Source organism: Aulonocara stuartgranti (genome assembly GCF_965226115.1).
Source record: "Aulonocara stuartgranti genome assembly, chromosome: 17".
Lineage (NCBI taxonomy): Eukaryota > Metazoa > Chordata > Actinopteri > Cichliformes > Cichlidae > Aulonocara > Aulonocara stuartgranti.
The window spans coordinates 21328670-21346438 of NC_138953.1; the positions used below are offsets into that span (position 1 = coordinate 21328670).

The 17769-nt window shown below is 38.2% G+C and overlaps 1 protein-coding gene across 4 annotated transcripts in view; it reads right to left on the reverse strand.

The window, feature by feature from the left end:
* abcc9 (ATP-binding cassette, sub-family C (CFTR/MRP), member 9) overlaps positions 1 to 17769 on the reverse strand; it is an 80474-nt gene that overhangs the window by 32662 nt on the left and 30043 nt on the right. For 2 of the 4 annotated variants that reach the window (XR_014272154.1, XM_082509944.1), the window contains exons 17-24: positions 14983 to 15055; positions 11729 to 11834; positions 3398 to 3499; positions 3219 to 3303; positions 3059 to 3139; positions 521 to 658; positions 311 to 436; positions 118 to 217 (exon numbers count right to left, since the gene is read on the reverse strand). Coding sequence is in view for 3 of the 4 variants with exons in the window: in XM_082509944.1 (XP_082366070.1) it covers positions 118 to 217; positions 311 to 436; positions 521 to 658; positions 3059 to 3139; positions 3219 to 3303; positions 3398 to 3499; positions 11729 to 11834; positions 14983 to 15055 (811 nt within the window). In the remaining variant the exon portion in view is untranslated. Of the gene's footprint in view, positions 1 to 117; positions 218 to 310; positions 437 to 520; positions 659 to 3058; positions 3140 to 3218; positions 3304 to 3397; positions 3500 to 7870; positions 7910 to 10106; positions 10146 to 11728; positions 11835 to 14982; positions 15056 to 17769 lie in introns of all 4 variants that reach the window. The other 2 variants (XM_082509942.1, XM_082509943.1) reach the window with 2 other exon arrangements.

Sequence of the window (17769 nt, forward strand, 5' to 3'; positions counted from 1 at the left end):
CACCAAACTTTGACAATGAACCCTAAGATGGCACTATGTCTATGTGTCATCATGTCTTTTCAGGAGGAAACTCTGACAACATGACTCAACCAGTTACACTGAAAAGGAATCTGTCACCTTCATCTTCATCATCTATTTGGTTCTTGGCCTCTCTGGAGTAGAAAGCTCTCCTCAGCGTCTTCCGCTCAAGTGTTGTTTGACTGTCCTGCTGAATGTCCTACACACCGGAAGAGTGGATATAATAGGAGAAACATTAGAGTAGACAGAAAGCTTTACTAAACACTTAGACAGCTGCAGATTTATACTGTACCTTCTCCAGCCCTTGATCCTGCCTGTTCATCAGGGTTTTCCAGTGGTCATAAAGTTCAATGTCATGAGTCTGAATGTCCTTCAGAGTTCCCTCTCGCAGGACTGTACCATCCTTCATTGCTATAATCTGGACAAAACACACAATATAATGTTAAGGCTCAATGAAAACTGAATTTATGACATGTATTTTCCTGCAAACAGAAGGCCCTACCCAGTCTGCATGTATAAGATATTGCAGTTTGTGGGTCACGAGGACCACGGTTCGTTTATCATCCTGCAGAAATTTAAGGATTCCTTCTTGCATCAAATGATCACTGAGGTGGATGTCGAGTGCTGAGAATGGATCATCCTGCAAGATTTAAGAGAGAAGCATGGATATCAGTTAATCTGACAAACGAATGACTTTCTCAATCTGAAATGCTTTTATACGTATTCACTTTTAAAAATGTTTAGTCCTGAATACGTATGTAATCAACTGGTTTAAACTAACATTTGTAACACTGACACATATGTCTTCTGCTCTGTCATGTTTCACTCTCATAAGTGAATACCTGGAGGATCACATTTTGTGAGAAGTATTTATGATCATAAAAGACTTTCAAATTGAGTTTATTTTCAAATGAAAAGCAAATCTGATGTATATCAGATTTATGACAGACAAAGCCTTAATTAGAGATGTGGTGGATAAAAGTCTCTTGAGTATAAACAATAGTCTATATCTTAATGCTCAAACCCTTACTTAGAAAAGTCTATTTTGTACTATCTGTACAAATTACCATTGATTGTTTTTTCTTTTTTTAAAAAAAATTGCCATGAGAAAAGTTTTTTAAAAATCAAACAGAAAGATTCTAACCTGAAAATGAATCCAACAGGAAGTGCAAGAATATGCAGTTCCTCAAATGGCTTGCTCCATACACTATGCTAACTTTAAAGCTAGTTGAGAGGTGTCATATTTTTTGGCAAGTACTGTAAAAAGTCACTGGTTTGCTTCTGGCTGAAGGCACAAATCCCCTTTGGGGTTATATCTGCAAAGGCATTTTTGGGGGCTACCTGCTTTGGTAACCCCTTGTGACAAGGGAGCACCTAAAAGTAGCTGTGGAGTCACAAAAGACGATTTTGGTTTCTGTGGAGAGTTTCTCTCTTTATGATAGCTGGACAAAAACTCTCCAATTGAAATTCAGTCTTTAAATTTCCATTACGAGGGGAGAGACTACTTTGACTGCCAAGTAGCTTTGGCTGCCGCCTTGTCCACTTGTTAGCTTTTATTAGCATGTATCTATGTTGGCTGGATGAATCTGTGATGTCAAAAGGTCATCACTTCAAGCTTTTGGAAACCAAAATGTTGACTGTCAGTTTGTTCAATTCGAGGCTTCAAAACAGAAGGTCCTGGACCAGTGGGAGATCTCACGTCTGTACATTTTTTATGTACAGTCTATTTTCAGTCTATTTATGTACAGCATTTCCTTGCAACACTGGACATGGAATAATCTGCAGAAGTGTAAAGTGTGCATGTTAGTCCCCATAGGGAAATAGTTCCTCTGCATTTAACCCATTCACCCAGTGAAGCAGTGGGCAGCCACCAGTGCAGCGCCCGGGGAGCAGTGTGTAGGGACGGTACCTTGCTCAGGGGTACATCAGGGTAGCCGTTCAGTGGAGTCGAACCCCCGACCTTCCGATCATGGGGCCACCACTCTACCTACTGAGCTATCCCTGCCCAAAGATTAAACCTAAGCAAGCTTTCAGTTTCCATCATAAGGAATGCTGTAAAGGAGGCATGTGGAGGCAGGTAGGTATTAGTATATTGTACATCATGATGTAGATGTTGTACTTTTGTTGTATTTTTTATATAAATTCGGTTTGCATGGCTCCTCTTGTGGAAAATACGTTTAATCTCCCTTAGACTTCCTGGTTATATGAAGGTAAATCCGTAAATAGATATTTATACTTTATGAAACAATGGAAAAAACTGTAATGTGAAATTTCCAAGCAGAAATGATTAGTTGCACCATGTAAAAGTTAGTAAATTCTCCCTGTGTCTCTGTACTACCTGTTCTACCTGATTTCTGAGATAATTTTGATTATATCCAGCTCTTCATCACAACTTAAACTCCTCGGGATAACAGCCAGATGTCCATTAATCTTTGTGCTAACAGGACGGCGGATGCTATAATGTGTTTTATACTGTGTTAATGAAGCCTGTGTTATGGCTGTGGGATGTGGGAGTGTATGACGCATATATTCCAGCCCTGATATCAGATATGAACAGCACAAAAGAAAAACATTCCCTCCTCATTATACATTTCATTTTTTTCTTAACCATCGTAGACATTACAAAGGGTCATGAGTGTATAAAAGAATTCCACTGATGGATTTTAATGAGGAATGTATGCTTGCTAATGGACTAAAAATCGAGGTGGCAGCAGGAAATTACACAACTACTCAGCCAGATAAACAAATGACAGCATTCACTGTCATTATCCCAACGGCCACAATGTACTGTGTGTCACATAATACATCACTGCATGATACATTTAATTATATAAAAAAGGGAAGATTAGAATACTACAGAACTTAATCTTGTAAAGAAATGGCATTATCTAATTTGGCTACAAATTAGGAGTAAAAGTCTTTATTTTACATTAAAAAAAATTCTAATTGCACATTGTAAAAAAGAAAAAAAGACAGAACTCAGAAGAGTTTCCAATGTTTTGAACATTAAAAAGAAAGTTTAAGGGAATTTTAAGCTTACCAAGAAGACGATGTTGGTGTTTTGGTACAAAGCTCTGGCCACACAGATTCTCTGCCTCTGCCCTCCACTCAGGTTGATGCCCTGACACAGAAACAGATAAATTAAATCCCTTCATGTGATTATGTTGTTTTTTTTTAAGGCAAATTAAAAACTTGCATACTCTCTCTCCAATCTCAGTCTGGTCTCCGAATGGCAGCAGGTCAATGTCTGGCTGCAGAGAGCAGGCGTCAATCACTGCTTTGTACCTGAAAAACACCCATGAACATGTCAGGAAAGCTCTCAATGTGAACACAAAGCACCGCTGAGGTGAGCTGTAACTGTGAGCTGTGGGGTTCTCACCGCTGTTTGTTGAATGGACTACCGAAGGTGATGTTTTCCTCCACAGTAGCGTTGAGCAGCCAGGACTTCTGGGCAGCGTAGGCAACAGAGTTTCTGTTCTTGCTGTGTGCACCACAGGAAATAGAGGCAAACAGATACTAGGTAAAAAAATGCAGGTCATGCATCCATAAAGCTTTAAAGAGCAGAAATACTGATCCACCTTCACGGCAATGTTGCTTACAGTTCAGCATCCTTATGATTGTTAAAGTATTTAGTTATTAATATAATAAGTCATTCACTAAGGAAAAGCTAACCTAAAAAAAGTAAAGCAATATTGTTTCTTGAACAAATAAAAATACTAGTGTTTAATTCCAACATTACGTTTTAAATATAAATTTTTAAGTTTAATCTGGGAATTTCTTTTTGTTCTCTAAAACCTCTCCATTGAATTCAGCACCATAATACAACATTGCAGCTTTATTTACAGTTATCAGTATGTAGCTTTTTGCTGTATCTAAAGGCTAAAGCTAACATAAGATCAGTACTCCTGTTCTGATCAGCTTTATGAAAGTGGGACCCAAACATAAAAACAAAAACAAAACGAGGAGGAAGAGAGGGAGGATTATGTTTGTAAATCTGTCAAACTCCACTGCAATGTAAAAACAACTTGTGAGATATGAGGGATAAATATGAAGGTCATGGATGAGGTTAATGATGAGCTGCAAATTATCAACAGTTAATAATGATAAAAAACAACATGACATCATCTACAGCAACACAATCATGAATACAAACATCAACACGTCAAAAACCACTGCTGGGAGTCTGAGCTGAGACCCGCTCTGGTGTGAAGTCGTTAATGAGGTCAGAGAGCTGTGATGATGACAGTTTTCTAATATTTTGTCTCTAAAAGTTGTTTTTTTCTCGTCCATATCTGGCTGTATAGTAAGTAATATATATAAACGTTTAGGATACCCGAATTCAGCCATTTCTCAGAACTGTACTGTCTTAAATTGTGCATATTCAGAGGTATAGATGAAATACAGGGAGTGCAGAATTATTAGGCAAATGAGTATTTGCTAAACCTAAACCACTATTAAAATAATTATTTCCGCTTATTGTAAGCAGCACGGTGGCACAGTGGTTAGCACTGTTATCGCACAGCAAGAAGGTCCTGAGTTCAATTCCACCATCAGGCCGGGGTCTTTCTGTGTGGAGTTTGCATGTTCTCCCCAGGGTGTACCCCGCCTCTCGCCCTATGACAGCTGGGATAGGCTCCAGCGCCCCCCGCGACCCTGAAAAGGATAAGCGGAAGCGAATGGATGGATGAGTATTTTGTCCACATCATCCTCTTCATGCATGTTGTCTTACTCCAAGCTGTATAGGCTCGAAAGCCTACTACCAATTAAGCATATTAGGTGATGTGCATCGCTGTAATGAGAAGGGGTGTGGTCTAATGACATCAACACCCTATATCAGGTGTGCATAATTATTAGGCAACTTCCTTTCCTTTGGCAAAATGGGTCAAAAGAAGGACTTGACAGGCTCAGAAAAGTCAAAAATAGTGAGATATCTTGCAGAGGGATGCAGCAGTCTCAAAATTGCAAAGCTTCTGAAGCGTGATCATCGAACAATCAAGCGTTTCATTCAAAATAGTCAACAGGGTCGCAAGAAGCGTGTGGAAAAACCAAGGCGCAAAATAACTGCCCATGAACTGAGAAAAGTCAAGCGTGCAGCTGCCAAGATGCCACTTGCCACCAGTTTGGCCATATTTCAGAGCTGCAACATCACTGGAGTGCCCAAAAGCACAAGGTGTGCAATACTCAGAGACATGGCCAAGGTAAGAAAGGCTGAAAGACGACCACCACTGAACAAGACACACAAGCTGAAACGTCAAGACTGGGCCAAGAAATATCTCAAGACTGGTTTTTCTAAGGTTTTATGGACTGATGAAATGAGAGTGAGTCTTGATGGGCCAGATGGATGGGCCCGTGGCTGGATTGGTAAAGGGCAGAGAGCTCCAGTCCGACTCAGACGCCAGCAAGGTGGAGGTGGAGTACTGGTTTGGGCTGGTATCATCAAAGATGAGCTTGTGGGGCCTTTTCGGGTTGAGGATGGAGTCAAGCTCAACTCCCAGTCCTACTGCCAGTTTCTGGAAGACACCTTCTTCAAGCAGTGGTACAGGAAGAAGTCTGCATCCTTCAAGAAAAACATGATTTTCATGCAGGACAATGCTCCATCACACGCGTCCAAGTACTCCACAGCGTGGCTGGCAAGAAAGGGTATAAAAGAAGAAAAACTAATGACATGGCCACCTTGTTCACCTGATCTGAACCCCATTGAGAACCTGTGGTCCATCATCAAATGTGAGATTTACAAGGAGGGAAAACAGTACACCTCTCTGAACAGTGTCTGGGAGGCTGTGGTTGCTGCTGCACGCAATGTTGATGGTGAACAGATCAAAACACTGACAGAATCCATGGATGGCAGGCTTTTGAGTGTCCTTGCAAAGAAAGGTGGCTATATTGGTCACTGATTTGTTGTTGTTTTGTTTTTGAATGTCAGAAATGTATATTTGTGAATGTGGAGATGTTATATTGGTTTCACTGGTAAAAATAAATAATTGAAATGGGTATATATTTGTTTTTTGTTACGTTGCCTAATAATTATGCACAGTAATAGTCACCTGGACACACAGATATCCCCCTAAAATAGCTAAAACTAAAAACAAACTAAGAACTACTTCCAAAAACATTCAGCTTTGATATTAATGACTTTTTTGGGTTCATTGAGAACATGGTTGTTGTTCAATAATAAAAATTATTCCTCAAAAATACAACTTGCCTAATAATTCTGCACTCCCTGTATAGACCCTGTTAGAAAGTCTATTATACAGCTGGCTCCTTGAGGTGGCAGTGTAAGGAGTCTTTGGGTGCTGCTTAGGCTTAATTACTGATTGTCTACATGTGATGAGGTGTTGTTGGTTAAGGGGTGCCTGAGGTTGTCTAAGAGGGAACAATACATCTTTGCTCCCAGTTGCTGATTTCATCTTAAACTTAGTAATTGATGGGATTATGTAAAGCAAATAATCCCAGTATATGCTGTTGTACGTCCAAAACTGGAAACACCATTCAAAGCCTGAAAATGAAAGTCACCAGTGTGCAAACATTTCTAGTTTTTGCATACCATTTTTTAATTATCTAACAATTTGTCAAAAAAATCCCATTTCTCATCTAATTTTTTCATATTTATGGTTGGGGTATCCTTCAGCTGTGGTTTTTCTTTCTCTGGCCTTGTTCCTCTGACACAGGTTTGTTGTTAAAACTTTAAATCAACTAGCAAGGTTATAAGTCTAATACTTTTATTTATTTTTATGATCTAGATTTTACAAAATTCACAAAATGCTTCGCCCATTTGAGGGAATGAGAAGGCTCCAGTGGACTAATTAACAGACAAAAAAAGGGGGAAAAGTTCTAATTAAAATTTTCTTTTGAACCTGTTGGCATGCCTACAATTTTTATTCTATAACCATCATATTACCCTCAAATCATAAGAAAATTAATCTTCTTACCAACAAAGTCTTCCTCAAAGTCACCACATGTATATTTTTCGATCTGAAGCCATTAGATTGAGAGGTCTGTCATCCAACTGCCACTGTCAACAAACCGCTATTATAAATAAACTTTTTTGGAGAAAAAAAGTAATAAAGTGGCCAGCTCCCGTTTTCTTATTTGGTGCTATCTTCTAGCAGAAATATCGCAATTGCATCAGAAAGTCTGTTTATAGTCTGTTTATTTGTTTGTTTGGTTTTTGTTTGTTTTTTTGAATGGGGGGGTCCAATGACTCCCAGCAATAAAAACAAAAACAACAGACGGCACGTGAACAAAAAGCAACACAATGAGCAGAACACTCTCTGAAGGCTGACGGTCCTGAACACACACAATATGACCTGATGTAGCAAAATCATTTAAGAAAGAAAGAATAAACCAATAAGTGATCCATCTGTGGTTCCTCATTAAGCTGCTGTCTTACTGAACTTGGTTCAGGTTTAACTTCAATCACATTTCAAGTCCTCATAAGCATTAGATAAAGCAAATCTCTGTATTTAAAAAGTTAAAATAATGAAACGCTTACTGGACGTTTTACCTCTTTACAAAACAAAAGAAAAAATCAATAAAAGTAAAATAATGTTGCATTAATAAACTGGCAACCTTGCATTGCTTTTTAATTTCAGTATTATAAGCTGTGTATTCACTAAAGAATTATGGTTTTTGTCTATGACTAACGTATAGAAAAGACAGCTTATATATATGTGTTCAAGAACAACAACCTGGCTATTTGCAAAATGGCAACTTCTTCTGAGGCACAGTAACACTGACAAATGGGGTTAAAACTGAAAGAGGAGGAGAAGCAGAGGAGAAAGAAGAGGAGGTGAGACTGAGGGGTCAAAGGGTCACATCATTCTGAGGTCGAGACCAGAAGAAGAGCGAGTACCTCCTGATGTCTTCGTCAGACTCCTCTGCCTCTGACCAACTGTCAAAGTCAGTGTGTTAGAATTAGCCTGCTGCCGTCCACTGCATGTATATTTGCGCTTACGTGTGAACACAAGGACAAGACCACCGCAACAAAAGCAAAGCGATAACAAAACACAAAAGATGAGCTGCTGCTTCGCTTTTTAAGGAGGAAAACCAAAAGCACGAAGAAGAAAAAAACATGAAAACAAATGGAAGAGTCATGTCAAACCCCAGCCTGCCAGCTGTTAACTGAATTAACCTTCCCACCCAGAAAAGAAGGGCTGTGTAAGTGATGCAGTCATTGTCTGTCTGTGATAATTAGGTTTTGTGGCTTCCTCGACAATGAGGTCGTGTATTTTCTGCGACTGAGAGTGTGCTTGTGTAAGAATCATATCCCAGCTTAAACGAGCACAGGCATAAACAGAAGAGCCTTCAACAAACAGAGAATCTTCAATCCAACTGCTAAATCAAGCCTATTTACAGAAGGACGTGCAGCATCAAATACGCCCTGACTGCACTTTAAAAAGTATCCAGCCCTCACTCTCCGCTCATGCTAATTTAAGCTCAGAGACATTTTCAGTGTTACTTTAAGGATGTACTGTTTCTTGTTCTCCAGTACTATTGGAGGACTAGTAATAGAGTTAGTAGAGTAGAGTTGAAAGGTTTACATTTCAAAAATTACATGGTTGTCAAAAGTCATACACAAAAGTCAGCTAATATATTTAAAAATAGTGAGTGAGAATCTGGCAAGAGGAGTGCTAGAACAAAGAAAAACAGTGCAACACTGTATAAACCTATAGAATAATGACGTGTTCAGTTTAATCAAAATCAATGATTGATGTAATAAATATGCATAGATGAGCAAATAGTCTTTTCTGTTTCTTGCATGTCAATGAATATTCGATTTTACTGTTACATCTACAGTTTAACAAGACATGAAAAATGAGTAAAACCAAATTAGCTTTGAAAAAAAGAGAAAAGTTTAAAAGCATCATGTGTAGAGAGGCTGCAGAGAGGACAGCATTTATACTTCTGAGTTTCGTACGTGGTGTGTGTTATTTATTATGTTTGTTTTATTTTAAACAGCTGTAAGAAACTAAATAACACATAAATTATCTTCTCTTGCAATTAGTTTCTCAATATGTAACACTGTAATGTAACAATTTAATATTTTTAGATTAGTCTTATGACATTACAAAAACATTACAACAGCGGCAAGAGTTACGCAAGTTTCAGACCCTTCTCAGATGGTTTGGTCACTCTAAGAGCTTTCAGTGTGTTAAACTTCTGTACTGGTTCTCTTGGCTCATGGAAATCAGTTTAACCACTGAATAACATAAAGTAATCGATCCATCAGGCATGTGTTACGACGATACAGTCTGAATGTTGTAGCTATCCTGCTACAACATTCAGACTGATTAATGTCTCTGCATCAAAGCAGAACCAAACAGTGAATGTCCCATTCCTCTGAGGCCATCATCAGCCAAGAGCATCAGACATCCTAATGTAAGGATAAAAATTGTGTTCCTTCAACATTTGAGAGAAATATGAATGTACTGATAATTATGTGGCTTCCACAGATCTCCAATATTAACCTCACTCTCCAACTTCAGGCTAAACCTCAGTGCTGCCACTCAGTACAAACGTGCAGCAGATTTTAGAGTAAAAACTCTCAATGACAGCTGTGCATGTCCACGTTGTTCTTTTCCGAATTTCAGTGCAATTTTGCACTAACTCAGCAAACACCAGATAGAAAGTGTCCTTGGTAAACTCAGAAACTGCTTTACCTGATATCAGCACTGGTTTCTGTAGGGCTCGTGAACCACAGCCGATCACACCTTCAGATTACTTCCTAATGCGATTTACTTACTTAACCTTCATAACACACGGTGAGCAATAAAAAAAAATCATCCAAACTGCTAAATGTAAACGTTGAAAGGCATAAAAAATGATATGGAATGATTTGTAACCTCTTTATATTAAACTGATGGGGAAATGCTGTGCTCAGTGAGCAGTGAAAGATGGCAGTTACCTTTTTGGGTGTAATAAAAAATTATGACTAATAAACTAATTTAACACCAAGAAGATACTCATGCTTTTGCCAATATACCCCTTTAAAATAACATGAGGGTATGCAAGTGAGAAAATAGTACCTATTTTCAAGCCTGAGTATTTACAGTCTGTGTTTAAATGACTGTAGACCAGAGAGAAGGTACCTTATGTTCCCCTCGTGGATCACCTCACAATCAGGCTGCCTGATATGGCAAGAAAGCAGAAGGTAAAGGGAAAGAAACCACACACACACACACACACACAACCACACACAACCACACACACACACAACCACACACACACACTGGTTAGTGTGCAAAGACAATATAAGAACATAAAGACAGATATATAGGCGATAGAAATTCAAAAATCCTCTAAAAAAAAAAAGCAACTGAAACTTGAATTACAGAAAGAAAATGAGTCGTAGTCACAGGACAGTTGTCTAATATGACGGCGCACACTGCAGACACCTACAGCAACCTTTTGTTTCCATTTCCAGCTTCACATTGCACTTTAAAATCTGTGTATGAATGTCATGGTATTTGGGGATTTTTAAATGACTTCTTTAATTTCTTTAATGACTTTAGTTGTGGTCAATCATGGTCAATGAGAAGTTAACAGGCCTAAACTTCTGACCACAGCTCTACATAAACACTTATGTTTATTCAAGTAACCTCCCAATTTTAACACTGTGGGTGAAACTCCTGAGTGAACCACTAAAAGTGTGAAACTGTCAGGACATTGAGAAAAACTGATCACAATTATGGAAGCAACTGAGATGTTACAAATGACCAGTGTTATCTCAGAACTTCTCTTCAATTAGCATAAGACACAGTAGAAACCAGGAAGTCCTTTCCTCTAATAATAAAATGTCCAGAGACGACAAACACAGCTGACCTCTATGTGTCGTAGAAATGGCTCATTCCTGAAAGTGAAAGCAGAATCACCTTCAGGCTTTGAGGCTATGAGATCTGCTTATTACCAAATATCCTCCTCGTAATTGATTCAGCCAGTGTCATTTGGTGTTTGTGAGGCTGAAGAACCAGTTTGTCTTTTGCAGTTTAATTAAATAATAAAATGAATGAAAGCATCTTTGGTGTAACTCAATATCCCCCATATTTTAGCGAATGAATGGCAATTACATTAAACTCGGGGACAACATAATGCTTTTAAACATCATAGTTTGACTGTAACTGAGTCGTCCATAATTGATTTTATAAATGGAAAGCTTTCCAGAGGAGAAGCTGACAGATCCCAGATGACCACGAGAGCGGCAAATTAAATGACAGTGAATGTCGCTGCTGGACGTTTGACACTAACGAGCCAGTAATTGATTCTTCTCGTTACTGTCAGCATTACTCTGTGCACAGACAAGAGATTATTAGTTTACATTTGTTCCCAATCATGGTCATGAAGACGTACTATATGCGGCCAGATGTGTAAAATAAAAATGGCGTGAAACAAAAACAACTGAAAGTACTTAACTGTTTGACTAAACAAAATAAAATGAGAAATATGAGATTATCATTCTGATACATAAAAAAAAAAATTAAAAGGTTTATACACATAGAAACACATAGAAAGAACAGAAGAAATTTCAAATATCATCATATACAAAATACAAAGCTTTTAGAACATGGGTTCCACTTCCTCTATTTAATTATTTGCAGCACACCAAAACAGCTACTGTATTTATTTATTATTAATCCACCAGCTTTGGATCCTCTGTTACATTTAACAGATTCTTGCATATTAGATACTAAGTACCTATAAAATATTTTCTTACTTGCTCCAGTAGACTCCCCCCTCGATGGCTTGCATTTCTCCAAGCATGGCCAGCAGCAGGGAGGATTTCCCACAACCCACCTGGCCCACGATCATTGTCAGCTGACCTGAGATAGAATGAAATGAAAAAGGTGGTGATGGTAAACTAGCTAGAAACTCAGTTAATCTCCTAAAGCCACCATTTCACTGGTGGCCCACATGGAGAAAGGATTAGGTGTTCTTTTAGCCACATGCTAAACAGACTCTTTGCAGTCACGTAACGAACTAAAAAAAACCTTTACTGCTTCCATGGCAGTTAAGAGGGTAAGTATGAGCCAGGTTTAGCTAATGAAAAGTAGATGTTGTGATAGTTTGCTGGTGCGTGTTAACACAATGCCAAAATCTTCCCAGGAGGGGACATCTCAGAAAATTCAAACTATGCAATACTCAGAGAAATTCCAAAAAATCAAAGACCTACATCTCAAACTCTGCAGGCCTTAGTTAAAATTCATGACAAAACAATCAGCCAAATACTGAAGAGGCATGGTGGTCTGGAATGGTTGCAATGTTACATCTGAACAAACAATGTGGAGATGTTTGGACATAATGCACAGCACCACAGCATGTCAGCGCATACACTTCATACCAGCACCTTGCACTTACTGAGTCAACCATGAAATCTTCTGTATGCAAAAGTATTGTAGAGTCAAATGTGAGGCCATGTGTCCGACAGCTAAAGTTTGCACCAATGAAAGTCACCCTGACTGAAATCCCACCCTACAAGCTTTTGAATCATGCAGTGTACTTAGTACTTCGTTTTTCAGATGACTGCATAGAGTTATGTGAAAGCTTCATTTTTCCACGATTGCAGACGATGAAGTGTAACACCTGTTTTAAAAACAAGTTGGGAGGCTGTGGAAAATCTAAATGACAACAATGATTTTCAAATCTCACAGATGTTATTCACAACTGCGCATAGAAAACAAATTGAGTTTAGACTGAGAAAATGTACGATCGATGGCAGCAACAGGTCTGGAACTGATTCTCAGATTAAGATTCATACGTTTGACGATTACATTTTTCAGATGAAAGATTTTTAATTTGGGGGTAGTTGTATAAAAGGGGGGTGGGCGTGACCTGAACCCAAACCTAACCTTGCCTTTAACTCTAGCTAAATTTATCTGGTGGATGCTACTTTATTACAGAGTAAGGCACACTGTAACCTTTTAATATTTAAATATTCATGATTCTGTAAGAAGACTATATGTCATAAGATGTTTCAATAACTTGAAAATTGTATGTTAATGAGAATCTGAGGCATTAAATGTGGAGGGCAGGTTAACCATTTAGAAACCCCGCTACTTACTGACATCAACAATACACCCCGCTCATAATCTCTCAGATAACAATCAAGGTAATCTATAAATATGATTACAAGAAACTTTCAGACAAAACCAGTCAAACTAAGCTTAAAAGGAGCTCAGATCTACTATTTGTTTATTATTCCTTATCCCCTAAATGCAAGCAGCCACTGTGAGCTGAAAGTCTGTAATGACTCTAAAACAAACTGAAAAACGCACAAACATAACACTCCAGTTACTCCGAACAACATTACACCAGCACTTGGCAGGACAACAAATCCTGGTTGTCTTAGTAGTAGCATGACTGGGATGGCAAGCAAGTCACTTCCCGAGGGAAACTGCGTGTGTGTCCGTCTGTGTGCGTGTAAGACATACTATACAGTCCATTTGTTAACAGCTTCATCAACATGGTCTCCTGACACTCAGTGTTTCAGTTACAGGAGTGCAGAATTACCGCAGCTCTCGGTGTAACAGCAGCGTCATGTATACTAAAACAGTGTTTGTCACACTGAAACAGTAAAGAAAAAAGATAAGCTCAAAACTTCCTGTGATCTTAAATCTCAAAAACTAGATTTTAAAACAAGAAGAGAAACGTTACAGCGAACAGAGCCACCATAAGAAAGTGAAAGGCAGCAGATGTATTAAAATACGCAATGATATGAGTGAGATCCTTCCCTGTGGATGTATGCTTCTAAATTTAAAACACTTGGCAGAGTCAGTATCTGGCTGTGATTGCATGTATTTATTTAAACACTGATACTGCTTTAATACACAAAGCAGCATTTAATGTTATAAAGTTCTTAACAAATTTTAGACCGCCACCGAATATAAGGTTTGTGACAAAACCAACCTAAATTTACAGTTTCTCTAATGGTTAATCCACCAGTGTGCACAAACTCTTTAATCAAAATGATATTTTTAATGGTAAAAATAGGTCATGTTGATCATTTTTTTCATATTTACAGTTTTAATTTTTTTAAAGCAAAAAAGTTTGTCACATTTTTAAAAAAATGAATAAATGTAACAATAATATTTTTTTTCCTTCTTAAATTAACCTGAACAGAAAAATTAATTTCATCGGTGAAATGGTATGCCAGCTTAAATGTGGGTATAAAAACATAAATTCAGTATTATTTGTCTAACACATAACAACATAATGTTTACCTATAGATTTCTGAAATATTTGTGTTTTCCTGTTTACATGACAGGTGGTCTAATACATTTGTTAAGCACCGTATATCATATAAAAACAAGTGTTTTTATATAGCAAATTCTAAAAGAACTGGGTCTGACAAATATCCACATTACAAAACATTAAAGAGAAAATATGATACACATCAAATATGAATATGTAACCAAAATATTAGTAAAATAAAAGAAGGTAAAAATCAAATGCTAAAATATTAAACACCTACCAGCCATTTGGCTGGAAGGTGGGTTTTAAAGGTAGAAAAGCCAAATGGCTGCTCTCTGGGACTCTAATTAAGGCTAAATTATGCTTGTAGCCTATAAAGTGATATATATAAAATAAAACAGGTCCCAAAAACAGAACTTTGAGGTACACCAAATCTAACTGTTGAAGAACAAACCTCAAATGTCACGACATCTAAGAGAATTAAAAGAAAGGAAGAGTATGAGGAGAAGAATCAGCAAGGTTAGGTTCAGGACAGAAATGATTAGGTTTGATGCATCATATATAACATATGTCAAACCCTTTTTATTTCAACAAAGTTTCACTTAATAGCTGTATAGGTATACACTCTTAAGGCATTGTAAACCTCTTATGTTTTGAGCACATTGCGTTTACATATAATGAAATATATGCAACATAAACAAAATTTCCATTGCCACATACTAGAGTTTCTCCTTATACAAACCTGAACTTTAAAGTATTCTACCTGTCGTCTAGTCTTACCTGTTGGGATCCGGATGTTGATGTCCGACAGTGTCAACAGGTTATTTCCCCAGGTGAAGGATCCACCCGTGACCTACACAGAGAAATAAAAAATAAAAAGATCAGAAGGTAACAAAAGGGTTATACTACTAAAGTGCGCTAAAGTGCTTTTTTTCCCAGCACATGACTCTCAGTAAATTCCCATTATGCAACATGAATACGTGCTGTTTTCTTGTTACGTGTGAACCCACTGGAGCAAAGGACATGACCCACTTTACGCCCCGACCCAGAGTTTAAGAAATGCTAACAGTAAGTGCATTGCAGCGAACACTGCTGAGATAACACACACACTGGGCTCGTGGCATGAGGGACACCAAACCAAATGTCATCCTGTGACGCATTTCACATCAAGTTCACTTTGGTGAATGCTGACAAATAAAAATCTGTTACACAAGAGGGACAGGTGCTACAGCTCTGTTTTGTCAGTGCAAGATGTGTGAAGGCCTGATCCACTCACACTTCAGTAGGAGATTACGGTCAGTGTCATCGATGCAGCCAAAAAATCACAGGTTTGCATTAAAAGGCCTGACAGGCTATATAATATACAGTATGTATTCATGGTTTCCGATAAGTTCACCATCCAAACAAGTTGTTCTTTGGTTCTACGACATGTGTTTTACAGCCTGTGTATTAAATCTGAAAGACTGAAGCTAAATATAACAAAATGTGGTCAATTTACATTTTTATTGGACCAAATGTAAATTTCTAACCATGGGATTTTGACACCGTCCGACACAAATACAATCGAAGTGCAACTAATGACTTTAATGGTAATGTTATGGCCTAGTGGAAAATCTATTAAAGACTTCCCTTTAAAGACAAGCTTTTAGACATTAACCAAAAATGAATGAATGATAATTACTTCCATTTCCATTTGTATAATCAGTTACCCCCAGTAAGCATAGCTGGATGAGTCTTATGAAAAGGAATTTACTTTATTTTCCATTACTGACTCAAAAAAGGTCAACACAAGAAAGAACAGAAGGATTCAGCTTCCTCGGCTTGGTTAGAAATCACCTTTGATGAAATGGAAACAATGAAAATCAGTCAGCTGATTGAAACACACATGTTCACTGGAAATTTAGACTGAAGAGGGATGGAATAAAGGATCATGACCCTCCGCTCATTGCTTCTTCACGACGTGGCATTAAAGCAAGATCAAATGGAAGAAGTCTTAAATTTAAGCTCCACTATCAATGAAATTTCTTTTTGAAAGCTTCATTATTTGTGTCCAGAAACCCGCCGATCAGCACGTAGCAGACTTGTGTATCTAATCCCTCGTCTATATCCCTTCATGCATGGAGTTTGTTTACATTCCTCCCATCTGTTGCATTTATTTATTTTTATTATTTTATGCAGGGACACCCCCTGAAACGCAAACTTTCTTCAAAGCTTCCTTTTCCCAATGACCCGATCCCAAAGGAATCAAGAATATAAGAGCATCATAAGATGATGAAAGATCTCTTTTAAAAGATTATAGCACCAAAAATAAAGATTATAATATTTAGACATTGTTTTACACTGAGTGACTAAGAAACAAATACACCTCAATTGAGCAGGCTGTTCATGCATGACCACCAAAACACACATGGGAAATCTCAGATGTATTTCCATGCTCCTGAGCAAAAGTAAACAACCAAGATTACAAAAAGCAGGATGAGGTATATAAAAATGGAAAGCAAGTTAAGATACTATCAACAATTTGACAAGGGAGGAAGGAGAAAGGACAGGGAGAGAAGATGTGCAAAAAGGGGAGTGAAAATAAAAAGATGAGATTTTGCTGAGAGCAGATAAATGTAGTCAAAATATTTAATAGAAAATGTGCAGCTGCAGGAAATGGGCCTGGTGATATGTAAATATGACAATGAACAAAACAAAAGACTGACAGATAAGAAATATAAAAAACAAGATGAACCCTGGTGTATTTCTCTGCAGCTTTCTCAAGCCTGTGAAGCCGAGTTAAACATTTTATGAACCTGATTTAAAGCCTGTATGATGAAGACAAAAGCTTCAATTTCCTCTATTCTCAGAATTTTAGGGGAACTACATTAACATTAATGCTATATCTGCATTGTGTCCAGATTTTCCTGGATCTGGATCTCCACACAGAAACCCTTCTGTGTGGAGTTTGGATGGCCTGTTGGTTGGCCATGTTTAACATGAGCATCCACCAAAATACATATCTGATAGAAAAAGGAAAAGCAAAGGCCTCCTTTAAATGGCCATAACCTTGTATATGTGGGTGTGTGTAATGCATAACAAACAAGTTTTCACTGATAAGTCAACAAGGTCTGTGTCAAGCATGGAAAAGCTACCACTCTAATTGGGGGTCTGCCATCTGGGGAATAGCATCATTCCACAGGGATGGGACAGGAAGAGGAGTCTTCACAGAGGGGCTGAGAAAACCTTGGACACATCCACAAGGCCCTTTAAGGGACAACAAATTCTCATGTGAATCCTGCACTTCCTGAGAGGAGTGAGAGTATGTGCACACACGCATGTCGCATGTATGATTGCAGGCAAAAACCCATGGACGCATAAACAATAAAGATATGAAACAGCTGCTCATAAAAGTGAGATAAGTGGCAGCAACAGCACGCAGCCCTTCTGTGCTTATCCATCTGATGCTTCTTCTCGAAAAGGTGCTTTTATCGTGTCTGCTGTCCACTCTCCAGGTGTGTTTGTCAGGGAAATCCTGCACCTGCCTTGAACAGGCAGCCGATAACATGGCTGAACGAGTTTCCGCTC